General features: G+C 43.3%; 1 protein-coding gene and 1 long non-coding RNA gene across 7 annotated transcripts in view; one reads left to right on the top strand and one right to left on the bottom strand.

Moving 5' to 3' along the window:
* Positions 1-974: 974 nt before the first annotated feature.
* Positions 975-9781, bottom strand: LOC142077700 (uncharacterized). Its single transcript, XR_012671980.1, has 6 exons — positions 9690-9781; positions 9143-9489; positions 6673-8391; positions 4090-4177; positions 1145-2842; positions 975-1005 (listed from the first exon to the last, which is right to left on the bottom strand). It is a non-coding gene; the product is annotated as an uncharacterized LOC142077700 (long non-coding RNA).
* Positions 9626-27673, top strand: part of DHRS12 (dehydrogenase/reductase 12) — a 32799-nt gene continuing 14751 nt past the window's right edge. Inside the window, exons 1-5 of one of the 6 annotated variants that reach the window (XM_075139685.1) lie at positions 9626-9829; positions 10359-10492; positions 14179-14261; positions 21272-21364; positions 22759-22840. In XM_075139685.1, coding sequence (XP_074995786.1) covers positions 9774-9829; positions 10359-10492; positions 14179-14261; positions 21272-21364; positions 22759-22840 — 448 coding nt within the window. In that variant the 5' untranslated portion in view covers positions 9626-9773. Of the gene's footprint in view, positions 9830-10152; positions 10225-10316; positions 10493-14178; positions 14262-21271; positions 21365-22758; positions 22841-27673 lie in introns of those variants that run through there. The other 5 variants (XM_075139688.1, XM_075139687.1, XM_075139689.1 and 2 more) reach the window with 5 other exon arrangements.

Genomic DNA, 27673 nt, shown 5'->3' with positions numbered 1-27673 from the left:
CCTGCTCAGAAATTCATGGAATGAGAATTACTAACACTGCTGGCTGACTTAGGCCATGCACGATTGTATGTAGGGAGATATGACCAATGGAAATCTTTCCTTTTATTCGTGGGTCTCAGAATGTGTCTGGGAGAAATCACACGCTGTGTTTTCCCAAGAGCTGCTGCACCCCACGCTCTCCCCTGCCTCTCTAAAGGTACTATGCATTTCTGAAACATAACTGCTGCCAACTGTGGAATGCTAGAATTCCTCCTTCCCACCCCAAATACTTCACTGGCGCAGCGCTTGGGCTCCTGGATTTCAGTGTTCAGTTCTGAACTGATCTAAGTGATTTTACCTTCAGTGGAGAGCATCTTTCATCCATTAAGATGCTGAAGTGTTTAAGAAATTGCCTATCAGCAGGCATAACTCCATTCATCACTCGAATGCAACAAAGCAGCTGTTTATCATTACACATGAACTTTACCCAAAAGCTTGGAACAGGCATAAAAAAGAAAATGCAAAATTGATAACACAAAAGAAATTTAACAAGAAAGTAGCTACACACACTCCACCCATAGGACTCCAGTACAAACTTCCCTGTTCTTGCAAAGTGCTGCTAGAATCATTCTTGATCACAAAGAATTAAGGGCTCATACTCCTGATTAAGTCTGAATTGATTCCCATGTCACTGCACATCCAGTGACCTTGCAGCAAGCAATGATGTGTGCGCTCCTATCTGAGCAAATATGAGGTGATTTTCGTTCCGCCTGGAGGAGAAGAGATGTAAGCTAAGTCACATTGCCTTGCGTTTTCTGTGTGCCTCTGTGAGCATAGTTAGAGCAGCTCAGCAGATGTGCAATGATTTATCAAACTTCAGCCACGCAACGGTAAGCCTGAGGCCTATGTCTCATTCACGGGAGGCTAAGACTGACTGATTCTCTACAGTCTACCATGGAGGCTTAATTCTTTACGTATGAGAACCCGGTGCATTCGCTGCCAAATCACAGTGCTCGTGTTCAGTACCTGGTTGGCGCAAATGCAAAATGATAGAGGAGGTATTAACGAAGCAAAAGGCATTTGTGAAATACTTTGAAGTTATACAGAGTAAACAAAAAGCTTTGTTAGGACTGGGAGAGGAAAATTCTGAATTGATAGTATTTACCTTTACTTGTGTACATCAATAAGCTATGGCACATGCAAGTGTGAACATCAACACCTCCAAAATTGAGCCATCAATTCTGTATACAGAAAGATATGAGCATGCCTTCTGCACTTTCACTGCTACTGCCTCCTTCAGCAGGCTGGAATCATGCAGGCGCGGAGCAGAGACACCTGGTTTTGGGCATATGATTAAATACAACTGAGTCACAGTGACTTACTAAGTTACCAACCTTCTCCTAACCCACCATCAGTAGCATAGTTTCTCTTGCATTGCTCCAATGGCTAAATAAAGCACTCAGCTTAAACCCAAATGACAGTAGTTTAATTGAAGGCACTTTATCTCACTTTGGGGTAAGCTAGGAACATGTGCATGGTCCACAGCACCTCAACTTGCAAGCAGCAACTTTTTAAATTGCCACAAACTGATGGTGTCCCAGGTGTATGCTCAGTCCCTGGCACATTTCCTCTGCAAACAACTGTGGGGGAATTAAGTCATTACAGCCCAAAGGTCAAATGGCTAAAAATACAATCTACACCTTGGTATGAAAATGTTTAATATTTTGCCACTAGACTAAAATGACAAATTGAAAATGTTAAATTTTTTTTTCACAGTAATATAAATGGCTTCTGGAAATTGGACAAAATATACCCTTAAACTAATTATTATGAACTCAGAAATGTGTTGACTACAATGCAGGAAATCAGCTATAACTGTTCCAGTTAAATCGTCTCCTCTTCTTGAGAAACAAAGGTCTATTTCTAGCTTTTAAAGGAAAAAAATGTACATTATTTCAATGGATTAGATAGCCTGCTCACTGCTAGTTGTAGGTACTACAGAAATCTGATAATATAAAGACACAAAGACATTTCTGCATGCACACACAGACTGTAGACATATACATATGATAAATGCAATGGTAGCAGCCATGAAACAAATCACATTTATTACAGTTTATTGCCCACAGTATATTTCTCCTCCCACTACTCTACCTTCCTCAGCAATGGGCATAATATTGCAAAGCTCTAAGGAGCAGCTTCCCACAGCTATTTTAAAAGCTGCAGCCAGACATGCAAATGTTTTGTTCCTTCATCCCAAATGTTGAACACAGACAGCCCCTCCTGGTGACCCAAAAAGAGAGGAAAGATGAGCATAAGACATATCACAGACCTCATCTCCTCAGGAGTAGAAACAGGAACGTTGTGCTGTTGGAGAAGAGAAGTAGATCTCTCTCACAGCACTTGCTCTGAGCTTTATGAGGGCCTAAGACATCAGACTGCAAAACTACAAGGTGACTGTGCAGAAAAAAATAAAGAAGCAGAAGCTATTCTAGGTTATGTCAAGAACCATTTTGAATGTCTCAGAACCTGAAATGTGAACAGTTGGTGTAAATGAGCCTCAATGCTTTGACTTTACAGGCAAAGGGCTACGAAGATTAAACCAGTGATAACTTGTATACATTGTGCAACATTCTAAACCAAATCAGTTTCTGTAAGTTATCTTGAATCTTATCTCTGATTATTCATCTTCCCCAGATTCTAGTTGATAGGGACTTTGCATCACGATGAAGACCCGTGTACGTTCTACATACAATATAGAAAGGATTGTTACATCAGGACTGCAGTTTGAAATTGTTGCTTCTTGGCTTACGTTTCTTGAGGTTCCTGTTCACTACTGGAGTACATGAAAGTCCCACAAGTGCTAGTCATAAAAGGAAAAAGAAAACATTTTTAGAAAGTATAATATTTGAGGGAAAATAAAGAAGGCTGACAAGTACAATCTGATACTGCATAGTACAAGAAAACAAAGTACAAGAAAGAACAATGTTGTATTGCAAGAACAGGTTTCTGAGAAAATTGTATGAAGTTCTGAGAAATCACATCTACGTGTTTGTAACAGTGAATTTCTACCAAATGTCTCATTTGAATAAAAATGCAGGGAGGAAGATACTGACCAGTGTAAGTGCATGAGCCTATGTGATCAGACTTTAAAAATTAAGGTAGTTTACATTTACCAGTCATGCTAATTTCCTGCTGCAATTTCACTGAGATGAATAGTTATATCAGAGACTGATTTCGCTCACAGATTTGAATCTAAGCCATACTGACTCTTCTGTACGATCATTAATACTCAAGCAAAGGGGGAATCTGTGATACCTTTCCCTGTGCCGCAGTATAAGAGCTCAAAAGTGGGAGGTGCCCTGAGATGCAAACTGTGGGCCTGTAGGCCAACATGCATGAAAGTTTTTTTTTAACAAGATCCTCCTGATTTCAGTGTGAGTTGGGTACCAGCATATCTTATGGATTTGATTCTCAGTCCTTCGGAAAAAAATACTCTTTCAGTATCAAGATGAAATGAGTACACAGGGTGCAAACAGTAGAGAAAAAAAATCCACTATGCACACTTATTCACAAGTTCCTATAAACAACACCTTTTTATTATCATTGCTTATTTTTGCTCTTTGTATTGCTCTTCCACTTCTGCATGCATTTCACATTACTAGTTCATAAATTCTATTTATTTTCAGAATATATCAGAAAAAGAGTTGCTTCATTATTTTTAATGGACTTTTAAAATTTTTGTCCAACAACAGGTGAAATAAGACTTTTCATAAACAGATCTTGTAGTTATTTGCAGGGGAGGGTTTGGCTCCATAGCTTTACATCGATAAGTTTTACATATCTCTGTGGGTTCTGTTACCACAGCATGTGGACTGCTCACAGACAAGGAATTTCAGTCCATTCCTTTGGCATTTGAACACAATGTACAGCAACCATATAAACTGAGGTGTGTCTGTTGCCCTGCTTGTAGATATCTCTTGGTGGATACGTACTACTAGATTGCAATTTGGTAACAACTATGCTAGAATAATCAATGCTAATAAGCTGTTAAGATTTGCAGAAGAATAAGAAAAATAAGAGAAAAGAATGGAGTATAGTAGAACTCACCTGGGTCAATAAGCCCATGAGAATCCCTGTCCAACAGCTGGTACTAAGAACAGTAAGATCCAGTAGAAGAGCAGTTAGAAACAGGTAGCTGAAGAAAATATTAGCACAGATAACCACATTACTGTCACAGCTAGCAACAAACATGTGCATTCAAGTATGTTGCCTACTGTAAGGACATAAAGATAATTTTTCAGTCATGGGAATCATAAAATTGATCTTTTATTGACTAAAAATTTTATTTTCTAAGATGAAAATCAACTACAAAGGCCCCATTATTTTTAACAGTTATGCATAAACTATTTGATACATAGGAGATGAATTAGGTTAGCAGCAGGTTTAGCTGCTGCTCCCAGTCAATTCTTTTCACTTTGGGAGGACACTCAGCGGTCCCTCTCCTTGCCAGGACATGCCTGTCCCTGGGAGGCCCTGCAGGCTCTCAGAGACCAGGGCCCTCAGCAGTTGATGGAGCAAACCTCTATTTCTGATAAAGCAAAGTAAAAGATTCCTTTTACTCGCCCCTGAGTAAAAAGGAGTGATTGAGCTGAGCTGATGACATACTGCCACATTTGTTTCTCAAGAACAAAAGGCTATTTGGTCTGGGGAAAGCCTGACTGTTCATTGGAAACAACAACTGCTGATGACAGCAGCTGGCAAACTTAGCAATGACTTGGGTATAAGAGCACACAACAAAGAAAATACCCTAATGTTCATAAAAACACCACACATGCCAGTACTTGGACTCCTCCCTGCATTCAGGATGAGCAGCTTTTGCTTCTCTCACCCTACTACTAGCATAAGCACTTCAGACACGTCCCTGAGACCTCAGGGCCTGGATGTTCCTCTTGGACCACTCACCAAACCCTCTGCTTCAGCCAGGCAAAAGGAAGAGTGCCGACTGCCTCTCCGCAGGCTGCTGACAGCTCTTAATTGCTATTACACTCACTGGGGCAGCGCTAGTTTCTAAAGCTGGAGTTTTGAAGTGTTCTGCAGCCAGAGCTGAGGCCAGCATGGCAAATGCAGGGTTGGGAGTGGCTCCTGCAGCAACAGTAGCTTGCACATGGTTGCCACTTCTTTTGAAAACCTGGCCCCAATCATAGATGTCAAGCCTTTCTGCAAATCTGGCCCTTTAAAGCCTGCTCCTGTTCTCACTGCAATCAGTGGCAACGTTCTGATTGATTTAATGGGGGCAGGCACAGAGACTTAATTAGAAAATTGGTAACTGCAAGGAAAGGAGAGAATGCACAACAGCCTGCCAGATCTCCAGTAGGAAGCAACCAAAGAAGCCACTTGTCCTTAAGACAGAGATTTTAGTCTCTTTAAAAAGAAAAAAAAGATAATAGAAGAGTTTGGCAAGATGGCCTTGAAGCTTCTCTTAAACATCTTGTATAATATATAATTGCTTTTCAGCTCTTGAGTACTCTATCTACCTTTTAGATCTGTCCCCTGGGAAGAAAATATGAAACATGCTGAAAAAACACAGCCCTTAATAGCAATCGGTATTTTCAATTTTTTCTTTTGTGTTGGGAGGCAATTAAAACTTTCCTTAAAACTCCTTGCTCTTTGACAGGTCAAAGATGGATCAAGTCTAAGGTGTGTTTTTTGTATTAGTCCAGCTGGGGGCCAGAGAGGCATTTTTCACCAGCTCTCTCAATTCATTACTGTATGAAAAATCCTAGTATCTGGAGGCTCACAGTCACAACACTCCAGAATTTTTAGTTGCTTTGAGTATTATCTGCATTTATGGAGGGCCTGCATAACAGACTTGGGGGCTATTTCTACACTGGTAAATGCATCTACCTGAATGCAGGATCACCAGTGCCAAGACAGGCTGTGCAATGCTAACCCTGGTACAGTCTCATTCATAGTGCTTGAGAACGAATCATCCCTTGAGCAAACTATCCCCCCTGACAATGTCTGGGCTTGTTTTGGACAGAAGTATCTGTTTAATACTTAAAGAGAGCCTGGGCATCAACAATCATTTGCCTAGTATGGGCAATAAGAGGAACGACCTGGGAATATGCTATGAGTTATTTGATAGTGTAGATATACCTGACGTATTGTAGTCCTCAAGGGGAACAGTTAACCTGGGTACCTTTTATCAGGGCTAAATACCTGTTGTGTTTAGCCAGGGTGAAGCCATTTTGTTCTGTGCTCAAATGAGGGAAATGTCAGGAGCTCAACAGACTTATGGCTCTCTTGATCCCCCCCGTTCCAGTGGGGGGGCCAGGCTACACATAATATCAGTTGCTGGCTGTGATAACTATCTGAGATGTTGGCTGCCAATCCATGGGAAGAATTCCTTGTCTAAAAAATGCCTCACAGTCAGAGCAGTGTCCTATCAGAGTTTAATGTTAAGCTAGTAGCAATCATGAAAGAAACCAAAAGCTGTAACTTTCCAAATTTCCAAAGCTCCAGAATAGATTCTAATTCAGCTATCAAGGTGTATCAACCTAGAATTCAGAACAAAAGGCAACACACAGCCTTTTGTACTGAATCTTGATGTGGGCAGAAATTGCCTGTGAAAGTACTGCGACGCAGGCCCTTCATTAGCACCAGTCAACTCTTGGCAAAACTATGTCTTACCTTTCGCCTGCACACAACCCATACTGCCTCATCACTGTAACGGCTGGGTTAGCAGAGAGCTCTCATACAATCTGTACAGCCTCCTGCCTCTGGAACAATAATACAAAAGCAAAACATCACAGGGGGTGAAACGATGGAGCAGAAACATCTAGGTGTTAGGACAGTGCGCAACAGCTCGCTTCTAATGTGAAGCTGTTCAGACAGAGAGAGATTTCATGGCTGAAATATTTATGCATGGATGTGTCAACACCGTGCTGTGACAATTCCTTCCCAGGTGCAAGCTTAGGCCCTCACTATGGAAAAAGCAAGTGTTTCTAAGCAGAAATCTCTCAGCTGCGTGCTCTCAGGGATTGCTGCACTCTGGCAAGGGCATAATTTCTCGGCCTTTACAAAATCTCCTGAAAATGGCATTTGTTAGAAGGGTATGGCTAGCATCACAGTAGTGGTGCTACAGTATTTATATAATAACCTCAGAGAATTTTTTGTGTGTACCAGGCTGACACTGGTTCCCAACCCTACATTCAAATGTCTTCCTAACAATCTTATTTTCTCTAATGTTAATAAGAGTAATATGCTGTAATTGCCCATTACTGCTTAAACCCCAGAATATCATGAGCTGCTCCCATTGTCTGGCTGCTGTAATATATTTTTGTGTTTGACTCATGGACAGCTTCTGCCATGCGTACTCACATTGGTTAGTACCTCAGGGGCACACCATCCAGCATCTTGCTGATTACAGTCCAAATGGTTTAGCCTGCAAGGAATTCTGTGTATCTGCATACACCCCATTTACTTTCAGAGGTCGGCAGACTGCAGGGATGTACCCCCCAATTTATGAGAATATAGACTGAAACTACAAAAAAACCACATCAGAACCATTATCCAGTTTTGCTTGTACCAAGCCATAGTCTCAGTGCTTAAGAAATAAACAGGGTAAACGAAGAAGTGATAAGGGAATAAAGCACAACCTGGCTTATTGCATTTACTCACGGGAACTTCCACAGGGTTTTTGTTTTGTTTGGGGTTTGCTAACATTTTACAAACTGAAACCATATTTTCTGTAAAGAACGCAGCTAATTCTGTGGTGTAACCATGGAACATTATTGTTCTCCTAACAGCACACTGAGATGCACCAAGGGTTACAAAGCCCAAGGTGAGACATTCTCTGAGTAGCATAAAGATGTGGGGCAGCACTGCAGTTTTCTGCCTGGATATTTGTAACAGCAGGCATGCCCACATAATTTTCTCGTTTTCCCCTGCTGTGTATTTTCCCTGAGCCAGGATTCAAGGAAAGTAACAAGGCAGACTTGTACAGGCTGTGAGGGAAAGAGAGAAGTAGGGCAAGGGATTGAAAGTAAGAAGAGGGGACATTATCTCAGCCTGTACGCAGGACTCGCACAAGCCTAACATCTGCTCTGTTCACAGCAAGTGTGATCATCTAACATCATTATAGCAGTCTAGGCTGTACAGTTTTGGTTGCTAATTGCACGTTGTAGGTGATGATCACAAAACTATTTCCATATAGCTCACAATTATACACTTACAGACATCATAGTATGTATCTGTAGTTCAGGCTGCCATTCATTTTCCATTATAGGAAATAACATTCTGCCACTCACACTGTTGCCAAGCTGTTCCATTCTGGGCCAGAAGTCTCCATTTCAAGCATCAGAATCACAATGAATTGTTTAGGAACACTTCAGTCAAAAACTCCTAGCCCTTTCCAAGAACAAAATCAGTTAAAACTGACTCAGGCTGCTGGTTTTAAATAAATTCTTTCCATTGTTTTAGTAAGAACAAGCATTTTCAGATTTCATGCAAAGGTATGACATTTAGCTAGATGGTCTCTGGAAGAAAATATTGCTGTGAAAATGTGTCTTTTTGCCATCTGAAAACTCTTATTTCACACATAATACCTAGTACAAGCGGACAAGTGCTGAGTTCAAAAGTTTTAACTTTGTGGTGGGAAGTACCTTTTATGTGAGCCTAATACTCACACAATGTGCTGAGAAAGTGGAAGACTTTAGTACAAGGCCTTTGCCAGAATGAAGAGATTTAGAAAAAGAAGTATCAGGCTATCATACAGGGTCAAAAAAAACAGAATATTCCCATTCCTCCCCTATCTCTGCTATTGAAACCAGGTAACTCAAGCTCTTGAAAACTTAGATAGGGTTCCCAAAGTAGCTTCTCTGCATGTGGCCCTGCATACCACATAAAATACATGAATTTATCTAACTTGCACGCTGAACTTTGTCAGTGCCTAGTCCTTTAACGTACTTTAAAACATAATTATACCTAAATGACTATTTCCTTATGGCTAACATGGGCTGTCCAGATATGCAACTCCAAGTGATTCTCTTGGGCTTCATAGCTCCAATGCACATACCAGAGGAACTGAAAACACATTTTAGATTTCACTCCCCCTACTGCAACGGCCACTTGTGTAGCCTTTCCTACCGGTATACTTTACCCCATTAGTAGGAGCCCGGAATTCGATGGGTTTGTTTGTTTCATAGAACGCTACTTGGTGTGGCACAACACAGTCATTTTTGTTTCTGCAAGAGTATCCCTTCGACAGCTTTCCAGAGCAGCGCATGCAGGCCCAGTTGACACCCTGTTTGCAATCCGGCTTGGTTGACAGCAGCATCTCCCCCGAGCAGGTACCCTGGGAAAGTCTCCTTCCTTCCTCTGCCACCGCCTCCATCAGGCACAGCAGGCTCCAGCGCGGCAGGGGCCAACTGCGGCACTCGCCAAAAGGCCCGGCTGGCTGAAGGCATCCAAGTCAGGTGGCTAAAAGCAGCCCCCGCTCCTTGCTGGCTAATGAAGAAAGAGGGAAAATGGAAGGGATAAGAAAGAACAACCCACAAACCGCTGTGGGGGAGGAAAGGAGCACAACTCCCCCTCACGGACAGACGGACACTACCCTCCGTCGTACCCCTCTCCCCCTCGTGCAGCCACCCAGTAATGGCGGCGGCAGCCGCGGGCAAGGCAGGGCGGGGCCGCCCCTCGGCCCTTACCTAACGGCGGGCGGGCAGGGCTGGACCGGGCGCCTTATGTAAGGGCAGAGGCGGGGCCAGCACCGCTGTGGCGGCGGCAGCGCTATGTCCTGGTACCGCAACGCCGTGTGGTTTGTGAAGGGGCTGCGGGAGTACACGAGGTACGGGCGGCGGCGGCGGGTGCCACCGGGCAGCGCGGCGTGGGGCGGCAGCGGGCGCTGCGGCGGGGCGGGCGTTGCGGCCAGGCTGGGGGCGTTTCTGTGCGTCCGCGGGCGTTTAACCATTTCGAGGTGGTGGTGGTTTTATATTTTTATACGAAGCCGCCCCACCCCCGCCAGAGCGGACAAATTTCAACGCCTTAGCTGTGAGCGCTTGCCCCGCGGCGCTAGCCTGGGCCCGCCCCGGGCCCCTTCAGGCACCCGCCCTGGGACTGCAGCCGGGCCGCCTCCCGAGGGTCAGAGTTTGGGCCGTGTGGCTTGTGGCGGGCAAACGCCTGGAGTTGTTGCTACATCACTGGTTGCAGTGTCACTGGCACTATACGTGGCCTGTGCCGCGAGTACGGAGAGTAATGGGGGGGGGGGGGCGTTTCGTGTATGCTGAGCTGTGAGGGGAGAGCACTTTTCAACCCTCCCCTGTGTTTTTTGGAAGTACTCTCTTCTAGATTCTCACAGGTGTCTCTGATTCATTCAGGAGCGGCTATGAGTCTGCTTCCAAGAACTTCAATCCAGCCGATGTGGAGGTGAACGTGGCTGGAAGATCCTTTCTGGTCACCGGCGCAAACAGCGGCATTGGCAAGGCCACTGCCAAAGAGATAGCGAGGAGAGGTGAGCCGGGCTGTAATGAGGAGCTCTGAGGGGCCGTTACAGAGAAGATGGAAGGAAGCAGGTTTGGCCTTCCAGCACAAACACAAAGATGCAACTCATTGGGATGAGGGGTCAGGTGTGTTATTTTACAGGGCTGTTAGTGTGGGTTAGAGGTTTAAGCATGATCGGTGCTGTGAAAACTGGAATAATGAAACAAAGTTAGTGGAGAGGATCTGCAAAGCGTTTCTCAAGTGCATGTTTACCTAAACTGTCTGTATTATAGTGGCATCTAAGGATGTTGGTGACAGAGCAAGGTCTGTTTAAGGCTGATTCAGTACAAGTAGCAGCCTGGCTGAATTTGAATTGTTTTGAGGAACTTAGAAATATATCATATGATGAAAGAAAACAATTGGCTTTGCTAAGCTCAGATAGGAGAGTATAAAAGAAGCAACATAGTTGTGCTTGATCTTAATTATAATAACCTGGAGTTTGTGCCCTTTAACTGATTATATGCAACCATTTTCTCTGTTGCTCTCTGTAAGCAAGGAGATGGTATGAACTGGAACTAGCTACTGTTGAAGGATAAACTTAATCCCTCTCAGAGTTGACAAAATAATTCCTGTTGTGCAAGAGTGATAGGAGTTTTGGCATGGAGAATAAAAGGGAGGAGCTTGCGGCTCTTTGCCCTCTCTTTGCCTGCTTAGGTTTCCTAACTATCTTATGAAGGAAAGTGGTGACTCAGTTAAATTGAACTAATTCAAAATTATTAGCATCAAAGAACCTTTGGGTTAAAGATCCCCCATCAGTGCCAGTATGTGATTGATTTCAGGTTCCCACTACTGCCATTATGTATAATAGCCTTATGTAGGTATTGCTTTGTCTGGTGACGGTTTTGCTCACAAATGGATATGCCTGCCAGGTTTTGTAAGCTGTCAAGCTGACTGAATCTGCATAGGATTTGGTCACCATGTCTAGTATTTGGAGCCCAAAGAACAACCTTGGGCTCAGACTGCTTGTCTGATACCTTGCATGGACGTTGCTGTGCATATGAAGTCAAAATGACTTAACAGTGTCTTCATGATCCTATCCTTGCACGTGTTGCTCTGAAACTTGATGTCAGCTGTTGGGGCTCTTGCTTCTAGTTGAATCTCTTCAGGTATACCATGACAAGAAAATAAGAAATTCAGACTCAGCCAAAGAATAACCAAGCTACGTTGGCTTTACCTTCAAGCACTTCAGATCTTTGTAAATAATGACGGTCTTGATGACAATTTCTTTAGCCTGAGTCAAGCTTTTCTCTGAATTGGTATCTTATGGGTATTGCAGATTTGGGCTTTCCTGTATGTCTTGTGAACTGCACTTCTAGTTTGATGCAGTCTTCTCCCAACCACTCTGACAATTCCCATGTGTTGTTTAAGTTCAAATAATTCTAATCTTTACCATGGAAAATATATTTAAATCCCTTTCCTAGCCAACAGGTCACACCAAAACTTCCCTCCCTCCTTAACAGCAAGAAAAAAATTCATATTCAAAGCCCTTAAAACCCACCTCTGTTTTCCTTGAATGTTTTCCACAGTAGACTATGAGAATGTTCCTGATCAGCTTGAAGGCCAGCTACTTCTTCCATGTGTTTAATTTGTACTTGCACACATTACTTGTGCTGTCCCCTGTGTTTTTACGAAGAGCTCCTTAAACATCTGCAAATGCACATGCTTAACTGCCTTAAGATCTGTAATTAAAACCCTCCTTTGCAGTGAAGCCTGCAGTCACTGTGAGAAGGGCCAAAGAGGCGAGCTTTGGACACTGCCCCTTCTGATTGCCTTTTCTCTTACTCATGAAATCTGCTCTCCCTGGGGTAAAGACTGTCTTTCATTCTGATCTGTATATTCAGTGTCTGTCTGTGCATGATCTCTTCCATGCATGGTATATGTGTAACACAAACTGAAGATGAAACTGTATTAAACATCAGGTAGTGTCATTTGTATGATTATCCCAGATTCAGGAGTTTCCCCACTGCTGCCTGCAGTTGTGCACTTGGTAAAAGTAACCCAGCCAACTCTGGCAGTTCAGTGGAGGAATTGGACCCTGTTAGAAAATTTCAGAAGAACCTTGAGGCTTGTTGCCTGCATCAGCTGCATGCCAAGTATACTTGCTGTAGTGGTGCTCTGTGGAAAAACCTCTCTCGTAGACAGAAAATTTCATTATCGGACCCCACACTGGCCTGTGCAGTGTATGACTGCTCTATCCCTAGGATACACTTGGTGTCTTGCATTTGGGTTCTGGGCACCAGAAGAGTGACCTGGCACTGTTGTTTCTATTGTCAATCCTTTGGGATTACATTGCTTAGCCTTCTAGAGGTGGACTGCTAGCAACCCCTAAAACACCTTTGATAATAGGTAAAAGTAAAGAGTGAAGGTACTCCTGTGACTGAGATTAACATATTACTTGAAATGATCAGAAAATACAAAGCATAAAAGTAAAAGAATTATGCCTACCTGTAATTTAGTTCTCTTTTTGAAGGCTCTCTTTAATGTGGCTAAGCTATGAGGTCATGGTAAATATCTAGGCCTTTGAGAGGAGCCTTGCCCTGCATATTCCTTTCACAGAAAAGTTAAGATTGGAAGGGACCTCTAGAGGTCATCTTGTCCAGCATCCCACTTGAAGCAAGACTGTTGCCAACACTAGATCAAACCAGCCGTTGCTTTGTCTTGCTGGATCTTGAAACCCGCAAGGATGGAAATTGTGCATCCTCTTGGGACGGCCTGACCTATTTAGAAGAAAACTAGTGAAAACTTTTTTTCTTAATGCCTGACCTGAGCCTCCTAAGCTGCAATTTGTGGCCATAGTCCTTGTCATATCTCCCATTGCTGAGAAGAATTCTGATATCTGGCATTTTTAATTCCTTTTCACAGAGCAATTCCAGTTACTTGTGTTGTTCAAGCCTTTTACTGAACTTTCTAAGGCATGTGCCAAAAGAAGCATTTACAATACAAATGCCTTGGCTTCAATTTCCAGTGTAGGTCTGGTATTTTATCAACACTAAACATGATGTGCAGACTTGACAGAAAATGGTTTGAGCAGACACTACCTAGAGTGCAGTGGCCTTTTCCATGCATGCAGCTTTGCGTGAGGACCCTGTTACAGCATGATACTTTCTCCTTCCTGCCTGCCTTCATAGGACCAGAGCCAAGCAGAAATCTTCCAGATTTCTTATTATATCCGCTCTTTATGTCCTAAACCTTTTGTTTGAAGGACCTTTACCTCAGTCTTTTGACAGACCCTGTTGGGATTCTTGGTGTGTCCGGTCTGCCTGACGGTACTGCTGGGTTGGTGCCTTTTGGGGGGAATTTGTCCCCAAGAACTGCCCAAGGCTGGTGGACCTGGGACTGCCATGGGGTGCCATGGCCCTAACCAGCTCCCTGCTCCCAGCTCGTCAGCAAGTGGCATGGAAGCCCTGAGAGCTCCACAGGCCTGAGCTTCAGCAGCATTGATGAAAAGCCACTGCTCAGCTCTTGGCAGCAGAGAAGCGGGACTGTTGGCTATACACAGCTCAGAAACCTTCTGCGTGCTGGGAAGCTCCCGTGATATTTTGGTGCCCATCTGACCAGTATTGCCAATGCTACTAGCAGGCTATACATTTCCCACAGACTGGGATGCAATCAGTTAGTAATTAATTATCAAATGTATTTCTTGTCGAAATCCACCAGGTGGCACGGTTCATCTGGTTTGCCGAAATAAGGAGCGGGCTGAGGTTGCCAAAGGAGAAATAGTGACAGAAACAGGCAATCAGGTGAGTTGTTTTTCAGTCTTTTGTTTACTCTTAGAAAGATTGTTAATACTAAAGACCTCAGAGGCCTTGAGATATTCTGTTTCGTCATTTTGCTGTTGTGTTTTTAATAGTATTTTCATATGGACGTGGAAACATCTAGTAGTTTATCATCCATATGGTTTAAAGTGATTTAATTTCACTAGGTGATGTTTTCTGTGATTAATAACAACACCAGCAGCATGCTGTTTTATTTTATGTTTGTTGTCGATATGTTTTGTTATGTCTTACTATTCCTAACTATGTGGCTGAGGCTTTTAAAAGTTAATGCATTGCAACACTCTTGCAACAACATTTATGAGTTTACAGTGTTGAAGTTGAAGGTTTTATGTGTCTGAATAACATGCTCTTGATTTGCCAAGGTTGGCTGCTCCATGAAGTCCTGTGTGTGGTCCTAGTTCCATGCTCCACAGACTTCTCCATCTCCTTTTCTTATAGTATCTCTTCCTTACCTCCTCCCTTCTGTTACAGATTTTTTTGCTTCTGCATATATCACTCACAGTATACCCCTGTAGCTGTCACTGTTCCTTTTGCTAACTATTCCTTATTGCTTATGCAGAAGTACAATTGTTGTCTTTCTATCTTGGTGTACTGGTTTTGGCTGGGATAGAGTTAATTTTCTTCATAGCAGCTCCTATGGTGCTATGTTTTGGACTGGTGACCAAAACAGTGTTGACAACCCATGTTTTAGTTATTGCTGAACAGTGCTCGCACAGCATCAAGACCTTTTCTGGTTCTCACGCTGCCCCACCCGTGAGCAGACTGAGGGCACACAAGAAGTTGGGAGGGGACACACTGGGACAGCTGACCCCAGCTGACCAAAGGGATATCCCATACCATATGATGTCGTGCTCAGCAATAAAAGCTGGGGGAAGAAGAAGGGAAGGGGGATCGTTTGCAGTTATGGCGTTTGGCTTTCCAAATCACTGTTGCACATGATGAAGCCCTGCTTTCCTGGAGACCACTAAACGCCTGCCTGACAATGGGAATTAGTGAATGAATTCCTTATTTTGCTTTGTTTGCCCACACAGCTCTACTACACTTATTAAACTGCCTTTATCTCAACCCACAAGTTTTTTCTCTTTTACCCTTCTGATTCTCTCCCCCATCCCACTGGGAGGGGAATGAGCGAGTGGTTGTGTAGGGCTTAACTGCCTACCGGGGTTAACCCACAACACTTGGATGGAGAGCTATCTTCATTTTAAATAGTGACTTGGCTCTTGAACGCAGTATTTTGATTCCAGTAATAGTTTTTAATGTGGATCAAAAATTCTGAAGACTTTTTATGGTTAGAGATACCATATTGACTAAATTTCTGCTCTTTGGTTTCAGCTCCCTGGTGTGACACAGCCAGCATTATACTTCAGTTCTTTAATGGAGGTGAATTAGATCAGTCCTTATGTAGAAATAAATACTTTCCAGCTGTCTATAACTATGTAATCCCATGGCTATAGTAAGACTGGTGATTATCTGTGTTATCTCCTTTTCTAACTGCAGTCAGACAGCCGGGGAAGAGGGGTGAGTTCGATGACCCCTGAAGGTTCTTTCATGTTCTGTTTTCTGTCATTTGGTGAAACAAAACTTGAGGCAAATAAGAGGTTTTTCCTCTAAAAGCAGCACAATCACTGCATTTCCACTTTTTGGTAGGCTGCAAAACTGTCTAGAAAACTAGCAACTAGATAAGTTTCTCTAGTCGTGAAAGAGTATGAGGGCACTGCAGAACTTGTGTGTGGCCCTGAGGACAGGGCACTTGTATAGAAAGCAGTATTCAGTGAAGTGTTAGACAAGCTGTACAAGAGGCCCTCTGGGACGTGTGACTGCACTGGGAAGAGTCATTTTAATAAGGAGTCCACAGGAACATCCTTCTTTATAAGTACTCATTCAGAAGCAATCCAGAGAGATAATAAAATGCTTTATCTGCAGCTTGACAAGCTGTATCCAGACTTAACTTGTTCTTCCTGATCATCTGGACAGAGATCCTGCTGTAGTATATGCCAAAGATTTTTTCCATCTTCCACAACAACGCATGCTAGAGTTCAGTGCTGAAATGGAGTTGTTATTTGGCAGGCACCTGCACCTAGACCTGGGAACTGGGAAGTTCTCCTAATCTGTTAAAGTAGATGTAGTCATGGGGATTAGGTCTCACTTTGAAAATGACTTTGCTACAATTGAGGACTTTACAGGGAACAGGCCTGTGGGTCCTTTTTCTGAGCCAACGTGACAGTCTTCAGCAGATAAGTGTTGATTTAGATCTTTTCCAGTCTCTGAAATCACTTGTAATATTGAACATCTGCGCAAAAAAACTTCAGCTCTTCTGTTCCAGTAGATAATGGTAGTAGCTTTAAAAGTAGAAAGCTTTTAGAGAGGTATCCAGTTAGAAACAGTAGAGCAGTGTCAAGTTTTTGGACAGAAATGACAGTGAGAAAATTCTGACCTAACTCAACTAAGGAGCTGAAATCCAATGGCTAGAGAGAAAAAGTCATGTGTTTCTTTATCTGCAGGGAAGCAGAATTATAGGCAGGGAATAATGCCTTATAATTTTCTCAGCTTCTTCACTTATCTCATTTGCTTGTATAATGAGTATTTAAAGAAACAACTTGGAAAGAGAGGAGGTCCTTTAATAATTATTTGTTGTTTTGCATGAGAACACATCCTCTGCATAATTATTTTAGAAGTGCCTTTTCCTGGCATACGTCATAAGAGACTATCTGTGGTGTGTCTTTGAAACTAAGTGTTATCTAAGAGAAAAGTAGGAGTTGACATGCCTTTTGTATGCTGATAAATGCCACTGTGCTTGTACTAGGTAGAACACAAATCTGTAAAAAGCAAGAGAATTGCCTCTAACAAACAGTAAAAGGTTTTTGATGTTTTGGAGAGAGGAAATATTTCTAGCGTTAGTGGTTTAGAAAATTATAACTTTGCTCTGTGTCAAGTTTTTCCTTTTTTTCATTCTATTCCATCCACATTCCTGGCCGTAGTATTTCAAAACATTGCAAGACTGTTGTGACATGGGGTGGCTAACAAGAACTTAGTAGTTAATGCAGCAGTTAGCGTGGAAGGGGGTGCAGAAGGCACTCAGAGACAGCTGGAGTGGGCGCAGTGATGCACCTGAACGCGTGCTTTTCTGCCCTGGTTGGAACGACTGCGCCTGGCACGTGGGAGGCTGGCCCAGACAGAGCTCCAGAGGAATGATGTGGCAGATGTTGGGCTGCAGGGAGTGACTAGTACTTTTGCCAGAGTGTGGGGCAGAGCATGATGGTGGCCTCATCTGTTGGGTTCTGCTGTGGTCAAGGTGCTGGGCTGCCAGGTGAAGTGACAGCAGGAGATGAGCAGGCTGCATAACTGTAGGGAACAGAAACAGGAGATTGACAGCGTCTTTGCAGAGTAGAAGAGCACAAACCCCACATTGCGTGGAAGGAGGAACAGCTAGAAGCTATGCTCGAATAAGCGGTGGATAGAGACCCCTAAGATGGGGAGGAATGGAAGCTTGTGACTGCTGGCAACAGAAGGCAGGCTCGTTCTCTGCCTGCAGATGTGCATTTATAGGATAGGTATAGTGCCATGGTAACAGATGAGGAAGAACAAGCTCTGTCAGGGGAGGTGTTGGAGACAGATGAGCCTGAACCGTTGTCAGCACTGGGAGGAGGTGGTGGGTGATAATGGCTGGAGACTCCCTCCTGTGGGGGGTGGAGGTACCCATCTGCAGTCTTGGCTTGATGTCTTGAGAGGTTTGTCACTTGCTGGGGACTCAGATCTAGCCTATTGTGGAGAGTCTGGTGAGGTTTGTCTGGATCTCAGGCTAGTACCTCTTGTTGCCCAACCACATAGGCACCCATGACATTGTGAGGGCAGACCTTGAGTTCATCAAGCGTGCTTACAGAGGGTGAAGGGTATGGGGTCCCAAGTAGTGCTCTTCTAAATCCTTCCAGTGAAAGGGAAGGGCTTGGGTACGATCATACACACCCTGCAGGTCAACACCTGAATGTGTAGTTGGTGTCCCTTTGACCTTTGTCACTTTGTCTTTGACTTTCTCTGAGAAATGAGCATTGCTGAGCAGGAATGACAAAGTAGAGCAAGAGTATCTTTGCCAACGGGTTTGCTAAGCTAGTGAGGAGGGCTTTAAACTGGTTTCGTTGGGGGATAGTGACCAAATTCAGAAGAGGAGTAGAGCCATGGGGACAGTGAGTACGTGTCAAGGGGACAGCAAAATGGAGGAAGCTCTCACAGCTTTCATGTGAAAGCAACGTGACTGGGAGCCCATCTCAGATGCCTGTACATGAATACACATAGCATAGGAAACAAACAGGAATCCGTGCATGGTTGCAGAGCTGTGATCTCACTGGGATTAGAGAGAGAGGTTGGCCTGACTAGAGTGGTGGAATGGATGTATACAGGCCCCTTTTAGAAGGGCAAGCTGGGAAGACAAGGAAGAGGAGTTGTGCTCTATGCAAAGGGGTGGCTTGAATGCATGGAGCTTTGCTCTGAAATGGGTCATAAGCCAGTTGAGAGCTCATGGGTGAGGTACAGAGGTCAGATTAACATGGATTACGTCATGGTGGGTGTCTGCTACAGACTGCCTGATGGAAGTAGAGGAAGGAGATGGAGCCTTTTTTAGAGGGCTAGGGAAGCCCCATGATCACAGGTTCTGGTACTCACGGAGCACTTGAACCACCCTGATACCTGCTGGCAGGGCATAAACAATCCAGGAGATTCCTGGAGAGTGTCGAGGACAGTTTTTTGATATGAGTTTTGGACAAGCCAGCTAGAGGTAATCTCTGTTGGACCTGCTGTGAATAGCAGCCTTGAATAGCTGCCTTGGTGGAAGTGGCCATGAGATTGTAGAATTTAAGATTGAGACAGGCAAGAAGGATGAGTAGTAGAATTATAATCTTTGATTTTAGGAAAGCAGATTTTGTCTTTTTTATGGACCTGGTTGCCAGGATCCCATGGGAGACAAGCATGGAGAGCAAAAGGCCTTGGGAAAGCTGGTTGATCTTCAAGGAAAACCTCCTCAAAGTGGGAGGTGCTTCCTGTTAACTGGAAAAAGTCAAACTACTCATCTTCAAAAAAGACAAGCAGGATTTAGGGAACTACAGGCTGGTCAGCCTCACCCCAGGAAAACTATGGAGCAAAACTTCACAGAAGCCATGAAAGACCATAGGTGATTGGGGAAGAAAACAATGTGGATTTATCAAGGGCAAGTCTGGCCTGACCATCCTGATCGCTGCCTTTGGTGAGATGACTCTGCCAATGGGCAAGAGGAGACCAGTGCATGCCATTTTCCTTAATTTTGCCAAGGCTTTTTACATGGTCTGCCACAGTATCCTTGTAGCCAGTTTGGAAAGATGTGGTTTGAAGTGGTGAATGACAAGCTCGGTGGAAAACTATCTGGGGCTCAGAAAGTAGCAATCAACAATACAAAACTGATCCATTAACCACTTTCAGTGGCATCCCTGTCGTGGTTTAACCCGGCAGGCAGCCAAACACCACACAGCCGCTCACTCACTCCTCCCCACCGCCCAGTGGGACAGGGAGAGAATCAGAAGGGTGAGTGAGAAAAACTCGTGGGTTGAGATAAAGACAATTTAATAGAACAGAAAAGGAAGGGAAGAAATTTAACTCTATCCCAGCCAAAACCAGGACAATCCCTCATGAGTCAATACAGGGGCAAAAACTGTTTAATGTCTCTTTTAACAACTTGGAGTGAAGTGCAATCTTTGTGAGATTGCAGATGATCTCAGATGGGGGGAGCGGGGTAGCTGGAGAGCAGCGCTGCTATTCAGAGGGATTTAACAGGTGAGGAAATTTGCTGACATGAACCTCATGAAGCTCACCAAGAGCTGATGCACAATCCTGCCCTGGGATGGAGTAACCCCATGGAGCAGTACAGGCTGGGTCTAGCTGGCTGGAAAGCAGCTTTGCAGAAAAGGACCTGGGAGTGACAAGTGTCCCTGAGTGAGCAGTGTGCCCTGAGGCAAGGAAGGCCAACCACACCCCCGGCTGTATAACACAAGTGTAGCCAGCAGGCTGAGGGAGGTGCATCTTCCTCTTTATTAAGCCTTTGTGAGACCACAGCAGGAGTCCTCTGCCCAGTTTTGAGCCCCCCAGGATGAGGAAGTCATCAATGTCCTGGAGCAAGTCCAGTGGAGGGCTGCCAAGGTGACTAGGGAGATGGGACACATGATGTGCAAGGAGAGGCTGAGAGGGCTGGTTTTGCTCAGTGTTAAGAAGAGAAGGTTGAGATGGGTCTTACTGTGATGGGAGCCATGTGATGGGAGGGTGTAGGGAAGGCCGTGCCATGCTCCTCTTGGAGGTCTGCAGTGAAAGGATGAGAGGCAGCAGACGTGATTACAACAGGGAAAAAATCTCACTAGATAGTAGGATCTTTTTTTTTTTTTTTTCACCATGAGGGTGATCAAACACTGCAGCAAGGCGCTCAGAGAGGCTGGGGAATCTCCATCTTTGGAGATAAAACTTCCCTGGAGAACCTGATCTCAGTTACCTGCCTTGAGATGGGGGTGGGACCAGGTGGCCTCCAGAGGTCCCACCAATAACCTACATTATTCTCTAATGATGTGACCTTGAGCATTGCTTTGGAAAGTTGCTTTCAGCTAAAGAGGAAGCTGCTATATGAATTGTTTAAACAGAAGTTTGCAAGCCTTGCAATATTTTTCTAGTTCTCTGCTATGCCTGACTCTCTATCACGTATATTTATCTAAGTAGGGCTCTCGTTTAATAAATTTGGCATTAAAAAGCTATGGCTCAGAAGCAACTGAATCTAGTGACAAAGCATGTTTTAAGGACTAGAATTAGATTTCCCAGTTGTGCATGTTAACCTAAGTGTTAGTTGTGTTCTGGAGATAACATTTTTTCATACTGCTTAAATACCTTTTCACCTAGACAGGCCTTAGCAGTGAACAGGGACTCTTCACTGTCCCTGTTGATTGTAACTTACTTTTTTTTTTTTCGTTCAGAATATCTTCTTGCATATAGTGGATATATCTAATCCCAAGGAAATCTGGAAGTTTGCTGAAAAATTCAAAAATGAACATAAATTAAATGTGTTGGTAAGTTTGCATACTTAAATCATGTGTCTATTTTTGGAGTGTGTAGCCTATGAATTTGTCCAACAGGTAGTCTAGATTTCACAATTTGGCCCACAATTCTCTGCTTAATTTTCTCTGAATGTTTTTGCAGTAGTCTCCATGGTCTATTTGCTCTTGTCCATTCTCTGTTCACATACACAGATATGACACAAAAAAGAGAGAAAAGCAGTAATTTTTTAGCTGCATCTTTTGAGATTCTTACCACGTTTTCTGTTTGACTTTCATTACTAATAACTTTGTCCCTTTTAAAGCTAGTCCTTCTTAAAAATTAAACTTTTATAGAAAGTCTAGTTAGAGCAGTCTAAAACAGAGCCAGGGAGAGAGTAAACAGTTAAGCAGCATGGCTGGTAAGGGGCTCAGTACTCTTTTCCCCTTTATTTAGCAGTGAATATTTGCTCTGGGGGCTGTACTAAAACTGAGGCACCTGGAGCAGTTGTTTTGGTGCTTACTAGATGAGAAAATTCTGATAGAAATGGGAAAATAGCTTTTGAGCAGTAGCAGTGAACGAGCAGGAAGGTATGTAGGGGCAGATCTCTTTTTGAGGTGGGAAAGAAAAGCTCGAGCTTCCTCTCTAGGATAAGGCAGAGAAAGAAGCGTGTCTGAGAATACGCTAGCTGCACACAGCTTGCAAGCTTCTGACTGTTCATGAGGTTTTACGTTACAGTGCATCCTCGGGGTGTGGTGCAGCGCTATTTTAGCAATGTGCGAGTCAGGTGGGGTATCTCTGCAGGGTTGCCTGGCAGAGAGAAAAGCTGCGGTCCCTACAACCAGGGCACAAAGTCAATATGAAGCACCTCTGCTGGTTAGATCTGCTCTTCTCAGAGCTAACTAGGATGCAGCAACCTGCTGACCTGGCTAATCTGCCAAGTTTGGAGCTAATTCTTTTAATTTGCTGAGTGTGGGAGTTCCTGTAGGCTGTTCTACCACATGTTGCACAGCTTCCCATAGTGAATTTTCCCCTAACGGAGAATACATCACCACATAGCGTGGATGATGTGGGGTCAGCTCAGATGACACTAACAAACTACACTGCATATTTATGTTCTAATATCTGCTCTACAACTTGCATATTACTTTCTGTGAGAAAAGAGTTTAAAAACATGGAGTAAGGCACTAAGAGGACTGTTAGCTCTTAGTGTAACACATGTGGTGAGCCATTTCTCTGAAGATCCTTTCTTTTGTGGAAAACCTTTATGATCAGCGACAGAGTAGTGTGACTTGGAATAGCATGGTTTGAAACAGTTTGTAGCTATATGTTGCAGTGTCAGAAAACAGCAAACTAACATGGACTGCTTGTATGTGTAGTTTGTAGATATTTGCGTAGATTATTTTTGTTTACAGGAGTTGTTTTACAGGTCAACAATGCAGGATGTATGGTGAATAACAGAGAATTAACTGAAGATGGACTTGAAAAAAACTTTGCAACAAACACTTTGGGTGAGTATTGAAGGCTTAGTTCTGAAGTACACTTCTGTAACCGAAATAAGTATGTTTTTACAGCTGAGTTCATGAGGTATATATTCCTGCTTAAAGAGGGATCATACCATTGCTATGCCAGGGAAGGAGCAGGAAAGGAAAAGAAGAAATATTACAGCTTGTTTGGAGTGTCATTTTTTAATTTCTCTATTTTTCAGTTGCTCTCATATCAGTGCCTTTATTTATCATAGCAGCAGTGGACAAATGCAGATAAGATTTAATTAAATTGATTCTGAAATTTGCTAGGAAACTTTGTTCCAAGCAGTGCTGCTAATGATACTCTCTTTGTAATAACTGTGCTCCTGTGGCTTGGATAGAGCTTGGAGCACGTTCAGATATTTAAAAAGACATTCAAATGTTTCAGTAGGCTTGAACAGCCCTGTTTGATGTGACAGGGGCACTGTGTAGGAAGACTGTGCCTTATATAGTGCCCTGGACATTCTCAAACAGATGCAACATCTAGTCACGTGGTTGAGCAGTACTGGATAAGTCTTGGGCACTCCACATACAAGGGTGTATCCCATGAACTGTGTGGTGGATGTATAAAGAGGGACAAGTTAAGGGAAGCAAATAAAGGGGGAAAGGGGAGATGTGGATGAGCAGGGAAGACAGCAAGCAAAGTGGAAGGTTCCCCCATAAAAGCCACGGAAAAGATGTGAGCGAACAGCCAGCCAGCAGAGAGAAGAGCTGTCTGCTGCCACTGGTATCTGTAGGGCTGAAAGCTGCACCTCTTGCAATGAGGAGTGTGGTGCTTGCATCAACGAACAGTCCTGACACTCTCTTTTTCTTCTGCCTCCATGCAGGGTAGGTGGCTTTCCCAAGAGACTGTCTTTAATATATTCAGAAGTGACACATTAAGGAGGAGCTGTGGTGCTTTGTTTCTGTGTTTTCCTCCTGTTCATCAATATCTAGGATGAGGAAGAGGGAAGCTTAGGCTATAAAGATCGGGCATTTATAGAACTAATATAGCCTGGAAACCATTGTTGGGTTTTATTCTTAGCCTTTTTCCTGTGTTGCTTCCTTAACTCCTATTTACTTTTGAAAATTAACATTTTAGGTAGAAATGTCTTGTGCTTAGCTGATATGGTGCATACAGCTTGTTTTTTTCCTGCAAGTCTGACTACATTAAACTGACAATTAATTCAAGTATAAAGGCACAGATTCATTTTCTTCAAATTAAATTTCTGCTAACATTCTTCTGTTTCTCGTGGTCAAAATTCAAAATGAATTTTATTTTGCCATCAAATTTCCCCTGGCTGCAGAAGTACAAGAACTACTTTGAGAAATTTATTCACCTTAAATTAGTTTAACCCTCTTGTGGTATTTTAAACAAAAATCCAGCAATGCGCAAAGGTGCAGTTCTTCCAGAGAGAAGCAGAGTGAAACAAATACAACAGTCTGAAAATGAAAGCATGTTTTGGCTTAGTTTTAAACATTGAAGAAATTAACTGCTGAGGAGCTGTACTAGTGCATCACTTGAATTGGATTTTATCACACAAGTAGAAGCAGGAAGTTCTGCTTTTCTAGCTGTAAATCAGCCTCACTAGAGATAGACAGCTGCACAGAGGAAGTTGAATTACGATTGTAGTGACCTAGGAAAATGCCTGTATTATCTTTTATGAATGTTACATATAGATCTCCTTTATTCATTTGTGTATCACTTGCTGCCTGACTGTAAGAAGGTCAAGGAGGTGATTGCACTTTTGAGCAGATAAGGTAAAACAGGTAAGTCATCCTCTGTTGACCAACTTCTGCAGAGTTTAAACAAGGACTGGGTTGTTTGCTTAGACTGGTTTCCTCTAGGTAATGATAAGTATTAAATTTTGAAGCTTTTAGAACAGAGTGGGACTTGGTTGAGCTGGAAGAGGCTGTCTGTGCAAGAGAAGGTTTCTGTGCTTGCAGGTCAGACACACATGAAGGACCAATGCTATCAACAGTACAGTTTTTTTTTCTTTGAAGTTAGAGATGGGATAATAAATCATATCTGCTGGAGTCATAGTAGAAGGCGGCTGTATGGAGAAATGCATGTCAGAGTAGATGCTGTGCTAAGTCATTTCCCTAAGTACTAGGAACCTTTTGGTGTGCTTTACTTTGGAGAAGCTATTTCTGTATCAGTAACTATCTGTAGTTATAGGTTCCCAGAGAAAAACTTGGCTAAATTAGATATGGCTGCTATATAGGTTGCCTGTAAACTAGAATGTGGTCTGAGAGAACAAACTAAATTCTCCTTTCTGCCTCTTTCCCCAGAAAAGCTGAAGCCTGAAGGGTGACATGGGCTCAAGGCCCCTGTTTTGAAAGCCTGCAGTTGTCCCCCTTATCAGCAGCATGGAAACAATAACTCATGACTGCCTGATTTCTACAGAAATAAGATGGAATAATATTAATATTTTTTTCTGATCTTCACATGCAGGGCGCTCTTTCTATCTTTCTTTGACTATTTCTGCCCTGGATCTTAGCTTTGGTCTAGTAAAGGAGTGTGTAGGTTGTAACCGTCTAAGAATGCAAGACTCTGAACTATAACATGCTTTAAATGCAGAGCAGAGTCTTTGAATTTGATATCTGATATCTGATTAACATTTACATAAGCTGTAGAATTGCTCATTTAGGTGTCTAAAACGCTGTGGAGCTTTTAAATCCAGGCTAGGAATATTCTCCTCTTGACTGACTTGTTAGTCTGTTTTCAGATATTTTGCATAATGGATGTTAGAGTTCAGTTCTAATTGATCATCTGACTTGTGAAACATACTTTATATCCTAGTTAATGGTTGGTCTTGATCTTAAGGGTCTTTTTCCAACCTAAATGATTCTATGATTCTATTCTATGATCTTTTCTTGGACATATATGGGGCAAAAATGAATACATAAGTCCTCTGGTAGATAAGATGAATATGTACAAAAATAATACTGGCTAGAATAGAAAGTAAATCTCCCTTCATGTGAAACACCACTGACTGGCTAACTGATGACCTCTCACTGAAATAGGAGGTGCAGAGTCATGGAACCATAGAATCATAGAATCATTAAGGTTGGAAAAGACCTCTAAGATCATCGAGTCCAACCGTCAACCCAACACCACCATGCCCACTAAACCATGTCCCTAAGCGCCTCATCTACACGTCTTTTAAATACTTCCAGGGATGGTGACGCAACCACTTCCCTGGGCAGCCTGTTCCAAGGCCTGACCACTCTTTCAGTAAAGAAATTTCTCCTAATGTCCAATCTAAACCTCCCTTGGCGCAACTTGAGGCCATTTCCTCTCGTCCTATCGCTAGTTACTTGGCAGAAGAGACCAACACCCACCTCGCTACAACCTCCTTTCAGGTAGTTGTAGAGCGCGATGAGGTCTCCCCTCAGCCTCCTCTTCTCCAGGCTAAACAACCCCAGTTCCCTCAGCCGCTCCTCAGAAGACTTGTGCTCCAGGCCCTTCACCAGCTTCGTTGCCCTTCTCTGGACACGCTCCAGCACCTCCATGTCCTTCTTGTAGTGAGGGGCCCAAAACTGAACACAGTATTCGAGGTGCGGCCTCACCAGTGCCGAGTACAGGGGCACGATCACCTCCCTGCTCCTGCTGGCCACACTATTTCTGATACAGGCCAGGATGCCGTTGGCCTTCTTGGCCACCTGGGCACACTGCCGGCTCATGTTCAGCCGGCTGTCAATCAGCACCCCCAGGTCCTTTTCCTCTGGGCAGTTGTTAAAATGTCCAGTCCTCTCTGGTGTTTTTAAAATGTACAGGTGGGTGAAGGTCATGAAAATGTAGGTTGATAGTTCAGGCTTTGTATGGTTTGCTTAGTATTCAAGTTCAAACTGCAAACTGCTTTGAGCAGGCAGTGGCAGCCGTATCTGTGCTGGTGCCTAACATCTTTAAAATGGGGCTCAGGCACAAATGCTGCATGGCTTGTTGTGGTTCTGTTGTTCTCTGTTGTTGCTGTCACATGAAATATCTTACCTTTTTTCCCTGCTAGATCCCCAAGGATTATTGCTCTGATTGCTGGAGCTCAGTGGAGGGGTAGAGAGCAGAATAGCTGTGGAGCACTTAGACCGTAATGTGGGAGCGCTAGCCAGACAGGAGTCTGAAATGGCACATTGCTGATTGAATCACACCTTCAGTATGAAATTGAGCGACTGGCTTGGAGTAATGTGGGCTGATTTCCTGGGGAGCTGCTGATCCTGATGGGCAGATTTTATTTGTGTATCCTTTAGTTTGTGTGTTGTTGCCCTTACGTTTTCTCCTTTGGGCTGGCCTTGTACTCAGGGTTGTATCCAGGAGCTGGGCAGCGACAAGCAATCATTTCTTCTGATGAGACTTGCAGACTTCTGAGTCAACACTTCTTTTTTTATTTTATTTTAATTTTATTTTACTTGTTTTAGTAAAACTCCCGACAAAGACTATTCAAACTGATAGTATTCAGCCATTTTGGAAAAAAACCTCAGCATTGGTAGGCAAGTGGAGGCAACAGAAGCGTGTTCTTATTGAAGCACTAGGCATTTAGCTGAAACAATCCTTGTTCCTCTATTTTATAGCCTGCCTCACTTTACTTTCGCTCAACACATCTTCTTGCTTTACATGGAAAAATGACATATATGTTACATTTTTATTGCTACTTACCAGCCAAGGGAATGCTAAAACACACTCGGAAATAAATAAATGATGCTTCCAGTATGCATCTTTTCTTCAGTCTAATGTGCTCTCATGTTTTAATAATATAGCCATATACATTTACTCTCTGTGCAAGAAGGGGTAGGGCCAGAGGAAGTAAGAGGCTTTTCTACCACAATAGCAGTACAGCCCAT

This window comes from Calonectris borealis, chromosome 1 (assembly GCF_964195595.1).
Source record: "Calonectris borealis chromosome 1, bCalBor7.hap1.2, whole genome shotgun sequence".
Lineage (NCBI taxonomy): Eukaryota > Metazoa > Chordata > Aves > Procellariiformes > Procellariidae > Calonectris > Calonectris borealis.
The sequence above is the reverse complement of the archived record's forward strand: the minus strand, read 5'-3'. Positions and strand labels throughout refer to the sequence as shown.